The sequence below is a fragment of the Opisthorchis viverrini genome (assembly GCF_000715545.1).
Source record: "Opisthorchis viverrini unplaced genomic scaffold opera_v5_68, whole genome shotgun sequence".
NCBI classification, from domain to species: Eukaryota; Metazoa; Platyhelminthes; class Trematoda; order Opisthorchiida; family Opisthorchiidae; genus Opisthorchis; species Opisthorchis viverrini.
Genome location: NW_008751724.1, coordinates 224,590 through 241,772, shown reverse-complemented (window position 1 = coordinate 241,772; position 17,183 = coordinate 224,590). Strand labels below are relative to the sequence as shown.

Sequence of the window (17,183 nt, the reverse complement as noted above, 5' to 3'; positions counted from 1 at the left end):
CACTCGCTACTTCATGAAAAATCGTTTCAGTTGGAAGGCATCGTTTTACGGATGAATTGGTGCACCTGTTACTATGTTGCTCGCATGGAATTTCGTTTACTTTGTGAAGCCTTTATCAGGCCGCTTCTTGAGTATGCCAACCAAGCTGTGTATTCAGGACGCAAGAAAGACGTAATCCTCATTGGGCTTGTCCAGCAAGTTGTTAGGAAAATGTTTGCTGTCCGTAAATCCGTGGACTACGAAATGCACCTCGTTGTTCTTGGCCTCTTCTCGCTGGAATATCGTGGCCTTCGGGGAGACCTAATACTTAGTTATGTCCTGTTTGAACAAGGTTTGGCCGACATGCCTTTCACGGTTGACCCAACTAATAAATGACGGAAACATTGTAAGGAGATTTCTCGGACACCATCATAAAATTTTGACGGGTAGTTACTTTACTAATTAAGGGTAGTTTGCGTGGAATGGCCTTCCAAAAAACGGTTGTCTGCGCTGCATCTGGTCCCTAGTTCTAAGCCATTTCAAACGCTTTGTGTGTAATTTTCTGCGCTGGGAAGCTTAAGCCCCGTGCCTAGAGCTTTAGGAGCTGCGCAACTCACTTTTTTGCCTGTGCACTCTATGCAAACGAGAGCTACTGGACGGAAAGAAAAAACCCTGTACCGGTTGCCCGGGCAAAAGCTTCAATCCGATGGATCGAACTGTGGATCCATGAAAAAATTCGTTGGAGTGGTTGGGGTGTCAGCTTTTTTTCGGTGTGTCTGACCAGCACAATTTAAGGACCCTCCACATCTGCCGAGGGAGCCAGCCCAGATTATCCACGCTGTTCTTAATGTGGTGGTAACCACCACATCGTCTCGCAGGAATCCACGTGTAGATTTATCCATTCGCTCATTGCATTGTCAAATATGGCACATGACTCAGGGTCCGGGTGCCTGAATTTCCTGTCAGCTATCTATTTGTCTACACCATATTTCCTCTATTTCCTCTATTTTTCTTCCTTTTCCATGGGACAAATCTCTGTCATGACAAGTTTAGAGCTTCATAACTTCTGTCGCCTACCACTGTAGCCTAAGTGACCGATTCTTTCCGGCCCATGGCAATGTGTGTGATGCATGTCATGCATTTCGAAATTTTTCAGCAGATTGTGACAGTTTTCTATGTTTTCTCTATCTGCCCTTCATTCAGAAGTTCGATGATGTGTCCTTAAGTGCCACCATATTTCCGTTTCTCTCATCCTATACTCGTTCTGTTTTTTAATTTTCCACATTCGTTTACTTTTGGGCCTTACCACTTTTCGCCCCATATGGTTTCACAAACTTTATCTCCAGTCATGAAAGTCCCGTTCTTCTCCGGCAATCCTGTAAGTTTATCCCACCGAATTCATACATTGAATGATTAAGGACAATTCATCATTTTCGCAGTACACAACCTCCTTTTTCCCCACCTCTATGCAAAACTTATATAGATCCTACATACTCAGGCCATTTCCTCGTCGACCACACACGTTGTTAACATACCTGGTGTGAATCTTGAAACCTCTTTGCGCATCCAAAATCCACTTCACATTCTCTTCAGCCATCCGAATACAAACGCCACTAGTTCTATATAAATATGCCAAAATGATACTTTAGAGTGGCTACTAGATCCCGGTGCATGCGGAGAATATCCGAAGAATGGAAGCGGTGGACGGTAGCTAAATGCGAGACACTCAGTTCAGATTCCTTTATGGATACCCGGCGATACAAACTGTTGACTTTATACTTAAATCTCACGGTGCCACCATCTCCATGGTCAGAAAATCGAAGTTCCGTGGCCTCTGTACAGGCCGATACAATTTGCTTTGTTGGCCCCCAGGCATCCGCATTGCGTAAGTTGAATGTCCTGTGGCTCAAATACGAATCCGATGGTGCACTGTAAGTCACTATTTGGGGATTTAACGGCACTCCTCCAAATGGCAGTATAAAGAAAGGCTTGATGCTCTGCAAAACTGGATAAATTACTTATTTTGTGAAGTTCAGCGCTGCAAACCACCCCTTAACAAGTGTTTTACATCTCGCAGTGTAAACCACGCCTGTATCCTGCGTTGTATACCTGCTATCGTCTCGATTGGTTATTGTCTGCCGGTGGAAACGTGTTTTTATAAAACTCTATTAGCAGCTCCGTACTTCTCAAAGGATACGTATAACAAGCCAGCCTTTTGTATGATAGGCAACTAAAGGTGCAAACCCAAATGGGGCTTGCCTCTGCGAGTAAACCCTGCAAAAATGGTACCTCCTAATGTTTATTCAGATGTTTTACCATTTATCGTCGTTGTTCGGACAGTTCATGTTCCGGAAATCCCATGCTCACAGACTGGAATTCCAAAGTTGGAAGGAGGGTATTCTTTGATAAATGTCGTCAGCCAGATAGATCACAGACATTCGGTTACAGGAGGGAACCGTGGTGACGCATTGAACAGTTAAATCACCACGTTCTTAGATATTCAGATGGTGTCACCCCCAACTCTAAATTTCTGTTTAAGTTAGTAGGCATTTATCAGCACACGGACTGGTTGCAGCAACTTTCTGAAGGATACGTCTACGTCATATCAGCCGGAGAAATATATCCGGGCACAAAACGCATCGCCTGAAATCCGTGGGCACAAAGTGTTCAAAAACCCTAAATCAACCTGAACCATGTTTGCTATGAGAGCTCCCGATGGCTCAGTGGTTAAGGACAAGGACCTAAAATTCCGTGGTTGGAACCCCGTGGCAGCTGTTTGAATGTATCAGGAATGTGCGTGCGTGCATGCATGTCCGTTCGTCAATTCTCTAACGAATTGCCGCGAAACTGGTGTCTGATTGTGTTTGCCGGACGAATCGTACTTATCCAAGTCTATCCGCCAGCACATCGGAAGAATGTTTGTGTGATGCCTGAAAACGGGTCCGTTCGTATGTTGACCCAATAAAAGGTGGACCTGTTTGGCCACATGTTCACAATCCATCCTCATTTTGCACGTATTTTCCTTAGTTGCATTGAATTTGCAATAAAGCCGGCCTCCGTGTCTCGGAGGCTCCCATCTGGGCTGACGCAACCTGGCATTGTCCCTTTCTTCGTGCATCCTTCAGGTGGAATGGTAACTGCGGAGCAAATTAGTGCTACTGCTGCCACAGTTGGCTATTCACAAATGGCCTCATTTTGTTGTTGTGGCCTGATTACCATACCGGAACCCCTGTTTCTTTTTCACACATTCAAGAAGGTGCTGAAGTTGCATTTGGCAATTACGCACTCAATAAGACGTAAACATCATTCGTAAAATGCCCCTCAGGCTGACAAAATAAACATCTTTTCATATTTGCAATGTCCTCTGAGACTAAGTTGAGTGACTAACATAGCCTTAGCAACCGGTGAATCGTGTGAAGTCCTTGTATACACTGATAGCGCATCGCACAGACAATATGGGTAACCAATTTTCCGGTGTACCCATTCGCAGTTTCTTACTGTAAGAAAGTCTTGCAGCTCTAGCTTCAGCTGTCCGTTACAATTTATACCATTTTGCATAACTGTGCTGATGTAATTCCCTCCCTTCAGTTTTGTATGGTTCCAGGGATGCTTTTGATTAGCCAGTTAAGCTTTGAGTGAGACTGTTTGGTTACCGTTGTGCCGTTGGTTGCCGTTGTCTTTTGATTGGAAGGGCTTATTTGCTCCTGCAAGATGACAGTACTCGCAGCTTTTGAGGTTGACAGATAATGCTGTTTTAAGTGTTCTGATGAAGACTTCTTTAATTGTTTGCTAACAGATAATTGGTATGTGTGCAATCTTTGTTAAGGCCCATGCTCTATCCTGTTGGTCAACCTTGAATGCGGTGATCATGTCAATTTTGTTTAAGCCTTTTTGGAAGAAGCTTTTGGTGTTCGTATTTTGCAAGTCATCACTTTTTTCTAAATTGTGTGCTGCAGCGTCTTTCTGCCATCAACGTGTGAGTTCGGTCGTCGGGTTTACCATAGTATATCGACACAAGCCTACACCACACATTGTTGATTCCTTTCTTCTACTTTTATATTGTTCGGTCGTCGGGTTTACCATAGTATATCGACACAAGCCTACACCACACATTGTTGATTCCTTTCTTCTACCTTTTATATTGTACAACGCGATTCCCCCTTTTTTGTTATTTTGGTCTGTGCCTATACCACCCTTGTTGGTTTTGACCTGAACATAAACCGTTCTTTGACCTTGTCATCGGACGTGTCGTTTAAGTTCACACGTGGTTTCGCTAGCTTGTAAACACGTGGCTCCGAGTCGGCGTGGACTTTGAGACCAGTGAGGAATTAGCAGTTCCTTAACCGGTGTATAGAAGCCGGCATGGTCCCACGATTTGAGGTTTGTAAAGCTTTACAATTTTATTATTGTACTTATGGTACCGCATTTGTAGATAAACCTCCATTTGAAAGAATTGGCTTCCGGGGTTTTGCGCGTAACTCGACGTGGTTCAACAGATTGCTGGAATCAATCTATGCACATAAGGTGTGATAAACAATACCGCTCAATCTAGAACCCCTCACACGAGGGATGTGAACGCGTCACATTTAGAAATTGACTGTTTGGTTCACTAGTTTCTCCTCAGCGGCAAGGTGCAAACGCGCTCATTGCGTCCAAATCGACCACTACCAATAAATCAGTGGGTATAGTTCTCGATTTGCAAAAGGCGCTCAAAACTGTCAATAAATATGACCCATTATTGGATAATCACCTGGACGTACCGCTGAGTCTAATACCACTAACCTGAGCGTTCAGGTTTCAATTAAGACAGCTAAAGTGATGAGCTGATAATGGAAAATTATTTCTGGCAAACCAGGGTACAACTGGATGTTGCAAAGATGCGAACCATAGATAAAGGTCGGGGACTGATTACAACAGTGCCAGTATTTATGAAAGTAAGTAGTCAGACGGACCATTTTCGAATGTGTTAATAACCGATCATGTGAAAAAGATACTGCTTGCAAGCTGAGAATAATACGGGCAACTGTGCTCCTCTTCAGTGGCTTCGATATTGCCAAAATTTTACAATTGGTAATATATAATGATAATACGCCTGTATCTTATAGTCAGAGATCATAAAAGCAGCGGGTTTGACACGCTTACTATCGAACATCCGCGCAAGAACAACACATTGGCCAGTGTACTGCAAAGAGCGGATGAAGTGTTCAATTAGCGTGTGATGTTTAACATAAAGCAGAGTCGTTCCCTTTCTTGCGGGTTGGCCGATGTGTCTGCAGAATAAAACAGCGTAAGCATGGGTAAAAAGTAAGGATAGAAAAGTTAATGTTGGGGATAAATGAAGATAGTAATCAACACCAGGTAATTTTTCTATCCGTCTACCATGTTATATGCTGGAATAAAATTGATATTTCCAATGGCACTAAGCGGCAGCTGGTGAAGCAGTTGCGAATGATTCATAGAGGATTACACGGACGTTCGTGTAAAGAAAGACAAGCTGACAATCGAAATTTTCAGCCGAAGTATCCCAACTAAAGGTCTAAGAGCAAGGCCTTGGTGGTGTGTATGGGGCTGGAAGAGTTGCCTAATGTTTGGGGGATGAGAAGGCACATCCTTTCAAACCTCAAAATTGGAGGGGCATGTGTCGGTGTTCTTCAAGCTCACACACATTGAAAGACGCGATGAAAGAACCCTATACATTCATCAATGACGCAATATACTGCGGCCTCCTAAGTTGAAATACTTGAGCTCCTTTACAGTCTATTTTTGACGGACTACTGCATCATGACGTATCAGCATCATTGTATGTGCACTAAAATTTCAGGTGCACTCACACTTCATTCAAAGGCAGAGGCAGCAAACTTAGGTAAAATTAGGTAATTATTTGTAGTGCACCGAGGGCGACAATGTTTGATGTTCTTTGTGCTGGCGCCCACAGGAAAATATTTCACCTGTGATAGGGCAGGGTGTTACGGCTATCTCCTTTCTGAGTTTGAGTCACGCGTGCCAATCCAGGAAAACGACCAAGAAATCCGAATTCTGGAATCACGGTACTATTGCAAATATAATAATATACATATTCAACAAACCTTAACGGATACCCCTCTGCAGATACCGTAGGGTTGCAAAAATAAGGCGGTACAATTATCAGCCTGAGGACAAAGCGCAGATCACTCCGCCTCAAAATTGATATCGTCACAACCAAACGGATATCGACGGCGAGCAACCGCAAAAATCACAATGTCCGACCAAAGTCCGTAAGAGTTAGAAAAATAGTTCAGTAAAACAAGGAGGTTTCAGTTCATCTGGTCAAGGGGAATAAATATGGGGAATGGCTGTCCTTTGGGGTTGGAAACGGTAGCACACTGTTGGCAAGCTGTCTTCCACACAGGGTAACTCGCGTTATAGAGCAATCACCTAAATACTGTTACGTCCTTCTGCATATTTGCCACACAAATTCCGTAATAAATTAGGCAGCAGTCTTGATAATTCCACAAATATTACTTGCATACTAAATGATATTAAGTAGCGAGTTCACTGTTTGACAGCCGGTGCATTCAGCTTACCGCGATTAGCCATAAGTTGAACCGAATGAAACGTTTTCGGCTGGAAAAAGGTGACCAGTGTACACTTTGGCTTCTACAAACACATTATGGGACTTTTTATCTTGATTAAGACTCATCGCAGCAAGTTGTGCGGAGGTCAAGCATTATTTTTGTTAGTGTGCTGCATAGCAAAAAAGTTTCTGAATGTTCAGTTGGCGGTTTTTTTAATCTGGAGCTGTTTACTGTTTCTAAAATTCTATAAGTTGTTTTCGACTAAAAATGCAGCAGGATTCACAATATTCACTTAGCCGGCAGTTATCCCCTAAGTACATGCACGAAACAGAAACATCCAGAGCACCGCCGGTTCTTTTCGGTTTATGACGTATTTTGAAAATGTTTCAATTATGGGCCTTCAAAAGGGCACAATGATTTCGGATAGAATCACTGCTTTTAAGCACTGATTGCCGTGGAAACCCAAATTTTACAGTTCATCTCTCTTTTATTTCGTCTCTTTCGTGATCAGTCGGCGATGTGCACGTGTAAATGAATTTTTTTCTCAGAAACAAAGGCATCTTCGAGATTCACAATCAGGGAGCATACATGCATAAATCTAATGTGCATTTCTGCAGCTCGTCGATTGAACTCGTTTGTTTAGGTAAGCAGTTACTCAAAAAAACAAGTTCTCGAGTAAGGCAACTGTGGTTAGCGAAATACAAATTATCGACTTATGGTAAAACGAGACTTCCGATACTAAGACACGCCCAGAATTTCTGACACCGTATTTTAAAATGGGAGAAACACGAGACAGTCCTCTGCAGAACATTCAGTTGCATAAAAATTTCAGAACGACGGATGTAGCTGGGTCCAAGATGAATTTTCCGTCAAAATTAACTTGGTATGCAAATGAGTGTATTTCGAGAAATTAAATTTCGTTCGCCTCTGATAACTGGCAATGTGACTGGCTTAAAACAGACAGATGTTGAAGGCATTTCTGCAACCAGAATAACTTTTTTAAATTGATGTAGTCCACAAAACAGCCATTAGAGCACACTATGTACAGAGTGTACTTTTGCTTAAAAATCTGTGTCCGAATTTCTTTTCCCCAATTAGGCGAATGCAGAAGCACGCGCAGTTTTCCCTTAAGGAAGTTTGAGCATGAGAAGAATCAGAGGCGGAAAGATCACTAATAACTACTAATTTATTCAACAGTACACAAATGTGATAGTTTGAGAATATAAATTTTCCCCCGGGATTCTGGATTATTGTTAGAAGGCCAAAATATTTGCATCAGTTGAATTCGACCACTTCGTCAACCAAACACCAGGAAGAAGCTTCTCACCACCACCCACTATAATGGACATTGGATAAAAAGATCGTAAATCTTGGTGAGATTCCCCATAGTTCACCACAAGCATACTTTAGGTTGCAGCTATCTACAGTTGAATTCGACCACTTCGTCAACCAAACACCAGGAAGAAGCTTCTCACCACCACCCACTATAATGGACATTGGATAAAAAGATCGTAAATCTTGGTGAGATTCCCCATAGTTCACCACAAGCATACTTTAGGTTGTTTCCAGCTATCTACTGGACCACGTCGAGTTAGGCGAAAAAACACCAAGGGCAAAATCGTTCAAGAGGTCTGCCTACAAATGCGGTGCCATAAATACAATAATAAAATAATAAGACTTTACAAACTTCTGGTTCAGAGAATGTGAGGGCCACTTTACACCGGTTTGGGAACTGCTAATTCCTAACGTATCTCAAAGTCACACCGACTCAAAGGTTTGCAAGATAGGAAAACCACGCGTGAAATTAAACAACACGTCCGATGACAAGGTCAAAGAACTGCTTATGTTCAGGTCAAAAACGAGAAGGGTGGTATGCGCGAAAACCAAAATGACAAAAAGAGGGAATCACTTGGTGCAAAATAAAAATAGAAGAAAGGAATCAACAGTGGTAGAAGGATTTCCAAGATCAGAACGCATACATTCATTGGGAAGATTTTTACCCATTGCGGGCATTTGGCGCGTGTCATAACCTTCCTACGACGGTAGTCCACGTTTCACCTAGAACTCAGTTCAAAGCACTATTTAACGCGGTTTTATGCGAGTCCTTGCGCTGGCAAGCTTGCTTCCCCTTGTTCATAAGTTGAAGCACAACGCTACACCCTTTTCTAGCTTGTGTTTTCAGGTCAACGGCAGCCATTGAACGACAAGAGTGAAACCGATCCAGGGATCTTGAGCGAAAGCCTCGACCCTGTGTATTAACCCGCGAATCCCTAAGACCTTAGATGCTTTGATTGGTTAGAAGGCGGACCAATCAGACTCGGGCATCTTCGTGTCGGTTCTTCTCTGCCCAGCACGTAGATCCCGAATTGGCCTTGTTGGGTATTTTGTGGTTCCTCTTACGGCTCGAATAAATGGAATATCAAGTTATCACGTAGCCTGGCGTGCTGCACTTGGGATAACAACAAGCGAAGCACCAGCACAGGAGTTGCAGTCCACAACAGGCTAAAAGGCTTCAACTGATAAATTAAATCCGCAGCTCAGGGTGAGGTGGTTGAGTACAAGATGTAGGAATGAAAATCGATGACCGACCAAACTGTGCTGGAATTCTTCGCCTATCCAGCGATTCTGGTGCTTGCTTTTATCTACCGGGCTTTCAATATTGTTTTTGATTAAGCTAATGGATTAGCTTGCTAAGAGACGTGGTGTGGCGAATCATATTTCAGTTTATCTGAAACAACTCAACTGCATTACCGTCTGATCTAGCCTTTGTTCTTTAGACTTGGGGGTCCCACAACGTCTTCCTGCAAACTCCGTTTGCGTTCATGTCTGACACACCGTCTTACTGCAGTCCCAAACGGTCACGACACATTGTCTGGAGATGACTGTTCTGAGATCCAGTGGAAAGTATATGCCCGCTTGGTGCCACGCTTGCAGCGTCAAATATGGTGGCCATTTCATCCCAGTCACGATTAGTACCCTGTGAAGAGGCTTTTTCCATCACTTAGAAGGTTTTGGTAAATGTGCCCAGTTCGGGGCTCCGTGCCCTAGGTGTGCTCTTCGTTAGCCAAAGAGCCCAGAAACATTCCCATCCCGTGTCCTGTTGTAACAACCGTTGCTATTGTGTAGGTTAACTAAAACATGGCTCTATACGCTCAAATGAACGCGGAACGTCTTGGTTTCTATTCTTTTCGCGGTATTCCTTGCTGGAAGCAAGACTGGGTTAACATCTCGCGATTTCACCGTCGATGACCAAGCATAGGTAGCTGCGATCCGGGATAGCAGCAGAGCCTCAAAAAATAGTTTCCACCTTGACGTTGGGGATAGGCTGGAGTGTCCTAACGATCGTGCGGGTTAATTGGCTGAAACTTCTTTCCTCAGAGTTCAACCACCCCAGGAAGGCCAAATGAAAGCGAAAAAGCAAAGACCAACAGGTTTTCGTACTGTGGCTAGTCTCGTTACTAGGTGGTGTGGGTGAGGAGATGAAGCATATTGTCTTCTACAATGGGACTGCGACGGGAGTAAGGTCCTTCTTCCAAGTAACTAACATGTCCATATTTATGGAAGCAAAAACACTGATTTCCCGGAGGGAGGTCGAGTTAAAGAAGGCCCGCCTTAAAAGTCGCACACTCTTCAACGTTTAGCCGCGGCCATTTTTCGATATAATCGGATTGCTTCTGAAATCATACATTGAAGTTGATAGCTTTGGTGCAGGCCCGCTATTAGTTGCGTGTGACAGTCATCTGTTAGGGCCACTAACCATTGGGTCCATATCCGGGGAGACGATAGTTACCAACGGGACTGAGATAACTGGTATAGACTAATGCTTCGTCGACGAGTCATAGACTGACCTTTGGCAAGTCTCCATCTGATACCAGGATGAGCGAAGCGGGCCCTACTAACCAAACGGTGTGGTGATATACGAAGTGTATAGCCTAACCAGCGCAACCTGTGAAGTATGACCATCTTATCCTCCAAATGGTTCTGAACTTCCCTGAAAACCATCTGGCACATCTCAGCATTAATGATGTGACGTTCCCACCAGACCCGTTCAATGCTTCGAAGACGCCAATGGTCAAACTCAGATAGGCTTCGAAGGTCTTCCACCTGCAATGGCCACGTTCATGATCCGTAAATTAGGATAAATCCGACCGCTACCCATAAAAATAACATCTAGCCACGCACCGCTAACACCAAGGAATGTGTTCAACACAGCAGATAGGTCAACAAGCCTACCTTTCTCATACCTTCTCTCTAAAGATGATGTGTGTCTCCACAGTGCGCGTACAATGCCTCACTGCCGTAATGCATCTAAAGATGGTCCAGGACAACTTATTCTATTAACTCTCCGGATGACAGGTGATCCAGAACTGGGTCCCCATAGTCTCAATTATGTGGGTATTGAGTGTGGGATCGGAGGACGCTCTACTGGATTCAAATGAACAGTGGACTGTGTACAGTCAGACTGGTCGGATATGTCAGAATCCGCAACCAGTGACGCCAAACCCGAAATTTATTTGTTACCCCTGCATATGACTCAATAAAATACAGCAGTGATACTGCAAAAAATGCCTTTTGTGAGGAGCCTCCCGAACTTCTGTGGCTGGTCAAGTGCAGGTATGTCACTATTCTGACTGTCGATTCAAATGCTAGGTTGAGAGGAATCTGAGTGAGTGCACTCTTTGTGGAAGATTTCGGTGTGGGTTCTCCCGGATCACTTCCTGACTGCAATCTGTTTGTTTTAGCGCAAACTTTCAGCACTAACGTGAACACCGCGTTACCTGCCGCCCTCAAGCCCTAGATAGTGGACTACCCAGATTCACCACACATCGGTTAGCTATAGACGAGAATCTTGTGCTCGATGCTGTTTCTTTTCTTGAAACATATGTACTGAGTCAGACCAAGTCTTGGTTCGTGCGCATGATGCAGCTTTTTTCCCGGCGGCCAGAAAGGTCACTCATCGCAATGCTATACACCAAGTGCAAGATTTGATCGTCAAGAAAGGCTGTTAACAGCAGCTGTCTAGACAACTTGTGAACATTAAGTATACTGGCTATCAAAATGGAAAGTCGTTTAATTGTGTGTATCCGAAAACGGGGCCGCGTCCCCATCCACGTCCATGATTGAGGCGTGATGGGTGGTCCCATCGATACGACAATACGATTCAGTGAGATTACTGGAATGACACCTGAGCCGGGAGAAGTAGTGGCCATGGAAAATCCAAGAACTCAAAAAGTCGGCGGCAATTGGAATAGTCTTTCTTTTCCGACCAATTCGCAACACTGAGTCGGGAAAGCTGCTGGTCAGTCAATATAGATAAGGGTAGCTCAAAAGTGCTCCTCAGATTCCGACGCTTGTTTCGGTGGACGCCTATCTAAATCGCCGCACTGCCTTACAGTAAGACATATCCTGTTCGGCCCACACAAAATGTGAAGTCAAAAATGAAACCAAACCTTTAAAACAAAGCAAAGCACTCGATCATCGCTGTTTTCCACCTTCTTTGTTAAGCATGGAGAAGGAGAATTTGTTCATAGTCTGACAGACCATACTCTATAATAGCATTTGAAAAACGAAAGAAGTGTCAGAGAGATGTCAGATGTCTGGTGATACTTCTGTCTGAAAAAAAGTTAGATTTGAGTATGAGAATCATCTGAGTGTCGCCGTCGACTCCAAGTTGCTCCCAGGTGTTGTCCTGCTCAGCCTTATCAACATTCTAGATATGCATATTCGTGAAGACTACACAGGATTCACACCTGGTCTTGGATGTATTAATGATATATTTACCTGGTAACATCTCGAACAGCACCACACATAGAAGGTTAACAGCTTTCGTTCTGTTAGATCCAAAAACAGCGTTCGACGCGGTCGATCGCGCAACTTTATGGGGATGTCTGCGTACCGAATATTTTCTTCACATTTCTTTGAGTGTTTACACTCCAGCACTCTTGGGCGTATGAAAATCTGCCTTGATTACTCTCCTAATCTCACAACCAAAAGTGGTATCCGTCAGGGATGCGCCCTATAACCTTTAACTTTGTAATCGAAACATTCGCTATGTCATCTATCTCTTGCGTGGGACCTCTTCCTGGGGAGGACCTTAAGAACTTTGACCATACGGACAACATTGTGCTTCTTGGTTAGGGTTCCATAAAGCTACAAAATATGCCAAATAAACCAATAAGTTTATCATGTATTTTGTCATGTGCTGTTGCAAGACTTAACGGGTACACCACCAGAGTCAGTCGTGGCATCAGAACTACTAGAAGTTGAGAGGCTTAACTGTCTTGATAGCCGTTTCGAGTCCGATGATAGTATTGGCGATGAAGCGAATGCCAGATGCGCGAAATTCAATCCTTTCTTTTGACTTGGACATCTCTGCTTTCGATGTTAAAGACAGGATCTGCAATGCGACAGTCCTTCCAGTGTTGCTTTATAGTTGAGGAGCCTTGCTGTTGTGCACTGATGATAAGATTGCTTGTCTTTGACCATCGTTACCTTCGAACTGCTGCACATGTATCGTAAGAACATCGAATTATCATGGCTGAAGTGCGACAAATGTTTTTTGACCACAAATGAGCTGATCATTGATGGGTTGCTTCGACTGTATCAACTACGCTGACCGGGCCATGTGCTCCATATGCCGGTCGATTGCGTCGATGTGCTACGTTCGCTGACACTGGTCCCGATTGGAACATACGAAAAGATGAAGCGGAGCGCGAAAAACATAAAGGGTCTTGACTACACCGGTGCGTGTCGTCTGTGACTTTGGTGTATCAAAGACCCATCACCCCAATGGTTGGAGGTGATATCATGCAACCAGTGAATGTATTGCATGTGTTCTCTTTTTCTTACTCCTTAACGTGTTGTCCCTTTTCATTCCTATTTTTCGCTCCTTAAAACATCTGTCTTGATCTGTGTATCGATTATACACTGTCATGAGCTGCAGCAACTCGAATCAACCTAGATACGTGCATGACTCACATTTGTCAAACTGATCCTTAACTGAGCAGCCATGTAGACGGTCTATTCACGGGAGTCAGCCAACATAAGTTACAGTCGTAAGGGTTAGAAGTTCACTTAAGTGGCTCATATGTTGACTGTGCTCTCTTCCCCGTATACATGGTAGATCGGAAATCTGGAAAATTTGAGCTGTCTGACCAATTTAAGTAGTTTTGTGTGGCTGATGTGGTGGTAAAATCGATTGTTCTTATAATAACAGACGATGCATTAGTGAACAACGTGAAACAGTTGAGGGCCATGGACCAGAGACTACCCTCAGGAATTATGCCCCAAGACTGTTCAACGTTTTGTTATGTACAAGGCTCTGGCGTCAACAGAGTGCATATGACTTTTCGCTCCTTGAGTTTCTGATTCTAACAGAGCTAATTGACTGAAAACGTCGAAATCATATTTGTCTTCATGCTGGAAACTAGCCCCCCTCAGACGCTTACCTAGCACATTGGGGAAAAGGTTTTGGTCAGTTTTAATAACCACAGTTTTCGTTTTGATCAGTTCGATAGTCATTAGTAAAGTGTCTTGTTGTATCGTGGATGGCTGTTTTTCGGTTACGCCTGCACTGAGCCCGCCAGACTACGCGATAGGGAGAAGACAGAGAACCCTGGACACGGCTGTATTGTCAGGCAAAACATACAGAGCTTCTGCGTACACATATAGGATGACTAAAAAGGGCCAAATATGGTCTGTTCTGTGTAGCCAATGGCGGTGTTCCGGTCGTGAACAACTTCAGCCCAACCACACTGGTCTTATGTTGCTAAGCCGTGTTTGGTGGGCTCCGCCAAGGCACCTGCTCTCCGAACGTGTCGTACCGATGGTGACCTTGGGGATGCGTCACTCCCTGCACGTGTACTTTTTCCATGTCTGGGCGCGTCCTGACATCTCTGACTTGAAGGTCCGTGGTTCGAACCCGACCTCTGCATCTCGACTTCCCATGTCTAGGTTTGGAAAACCTTGCAGTATCCCATCCCTCGTGCTTTTTTCTGTTCACGTGACATGACAGCTAGGCATCGAAAGGGTGTTACAGCTGGACGATTGTTTCTCTATGTTGCGAATTAGAAAGCTAATTGTAATGGTTTGCATGGCTTTGGAGAATAGTCAGAAGCTTCCTAAATCCCTAACCGGGCGGGACGTTTGCCGTTCACATTTAAGCAATTCCAGTTTTCTGGAGGTAATTCATAACCCGTCTTTCAATCCGCCCCCCATCTCCTCAGGCACCTTGTAACTAATTATTCCCCCCCCCTATGGCAGAGCTAGCTCTGCTTTCAACTCAGCTATAAACCAATTACCAAGGTCACATTGGTTCCATCTGCTATGCTTTCAGTTACAGAAAGATGTGACGATATAGCCAGACATTAGAATCGATGACATGATCGGCTACTTGCTGTTAAATCATCCTGGCTGCCTGCTAAAACGGAAAACTGAGCGGCTGCCCCTCGAGGGTAAGAGCGCCACTGACTGAATGATTTCGTCATGTCTGCTAGTGTCATTAATCACTGAAGGGCTAAGCCCTGAAGTCCCAGTCCAGAGATGCGACTGTCTTCGGCCAAACTGCTTTTACTTGTTAGTGCTTTCATACCCTTGCAAGGTCGTAGACTGTCCACCTCTAAGTCGTCTCCGCTCAGCGCACGGCTTAGTAAAAAGAGCTCTATCACCTAACTACTTTAATATAATCTGGTTGGCTCATCCATCACAGCAAAGTTTCTTCTCCCGCACCCCAGTAATGTTAGTCCGACGACTCCACCAACCCCACCACCTCCCCTTCCCCTTCCAATTCTTTGAGACGCCGAAGACCGACCAATAAAAGCTTTCATATATCCTAGGCGTGTAGAGACCGCATACCCGATTCTCAAGACAGTTGGGGTGGCGAAGACTCAACATACCCTTTCCTTGATGTGCAAATTGACTCGGTTCGATGCTGTTAATGTCGAAGTTGGCAAAAGTATCCCTAGCCCTCGTTACAAGTCATCTACTTTTCAGCCGGCCTCTGAGTTTAGGTAAGTGCATTCAGGTAAAAGGATTTATTTATCACCTCGTTTAGCTTATCTACATGTATAGAGTCTGGGCCTGATCCCACCTTGTCTTGTAGCAGCACCTCACACTTTTCGGATGTAGGGAGTACGCCAAGGCCCTGCGACAGAATTATTTATTTTATTTCAAATGACTTGTATCCCCAAAGGGTCCGAACCAAAAAAGAAAAAGGCATAACCTCATCAGTGTACCAGTGTCAGAGCTAGAAATGGCTCAGTGGTTAAAGTGCGAGTTCATAGACCGGAAGGTCCGTGGTTCATGCTCGACATCTGCGTCTTGACTGCTCCTGTCCATGCTTTGGCAATCTGGAAGTATTCCGACCCTCGTGCTGTCTTCGGGTGGACAGCTAGGCTTGACTGCTCCTGTCCATGCTTTGGCAATCTGGAAGTATTCCGACCCTCGTGCTGTCTTCGGGTGGCATGACAGCTAGGCACCGGAGGAGTGTCACGGCTGAACGATTGTTTTGTTACCTTCCTCGCTCTCCGAGGTTTCAGAAACAGGCACAGAAGTTTCAAGTGACATGTCAATAATCAAGTTGGGGCTGAGAGGTTGGAGAAGGCGTCAGCTTGTGGAATACCCGTACGTGCCCTCAGGATTTGTCGTGCATGACCTCCCTCACATCACCAATTCTGCCAATCTCGGCGAAATTGTTCTGAAGTCCAATGGGATTACTTCGGTGGACGATCTCAAAATTTAAGAGCATAGCTTTTTTCACTCCATTCATCCTTCAGCATATCCGATATCGGCGTAATTGTACGTTTCTGGGAGCTTTCCAACCATACCAGCTTGCGTAATCTTTCGGAAAGCGGAATTTCGACGAAGACCGCACGGTCGGGACCGAGTAACGTACCTAATCAATGACGGCAATCCTTGACTGAAGCTCTTTATTGGTAGCTGACATCCACGTTATTCAACTGAGTCCACGGATGGCCTGCGTTTGGTTACCCCCAAATGACATGTTGTGAGTGCCTGTGCCGAAAACTCATCCCATCTGCGAACATATCCCTTACAATTCAAGGAGAACCACTGGAGATTGTGAAGAACTTTACGTACCTCGGTAGTTGTATTAGCTCTGACGGAAGTGTGTCTGATGAAGTCAGTGAAAGTACCTCAAAGGCTCGAATCACGTTTGCTAATTTGCATCACTTGTGGCGTCAAAAAGGCATCTCACTGGGTCTTAAAGGTCGTGTGTACCAGGCTACAGTAAGGGCAGTGTTGTTGTATGGGTGCGAGACATGGCCTCTTCGGGTTGATGATGTGAGGCGTCTTCAGGTTTTTCACCACCGATGCCTCAGAAGCATGGCTGGTTTTGGATGGCGTCAGCGTGTCAGTAACGAGGCGATTAGAAAACGGGTATTTGGTTGTGCTGCAGGCACCTCAATCCGGGAAAACATCCAGCATCATCGACTGCGATGGCTCGGTCATGTGCTACGCATGCCAAAACACCGTCTACCAAGACGAGTGTTGTTCTCCGTGCCTCCTTCGGGATGGCGCAAACCGCGAGGTGGACAGCACATGACTTGGCAAAAAGGCGTGAAAGAGATCACGAAGAGTTTGGGTGTTGTTGGTGTTGTGCGACTTCCAGGATGGGGTCCCCGTGACCCCGTC

General features: G+C 44.7%; 1 protein-coding gene across 1 annotated transcript; it reads left to right on the top strand.

The window, feature by feature from the left end:
- Window positions 1–461: 461 nt before the first annotated feature.
- T265_04222 (hypothetical protein) lies at window positions 462–8,792 on the top strand (the record flags this gene model as incomplete). The annotated part of the gene is made up of 4 exons (XM_009168915.1): window positions 462–498; window positions 4,334–4,503; window positions 8,486–8,672; window positions 8,716–8,792. 4 exons carry the CDS (start codon window positions 462–464, stop codon window positions 8,790–8,792), a joined length of 471 nt encoding a protein of 156 aa, XP_009167179.1.
- Window positions 8,793–17,183: the final 8,391 nt, after the last annotated feature.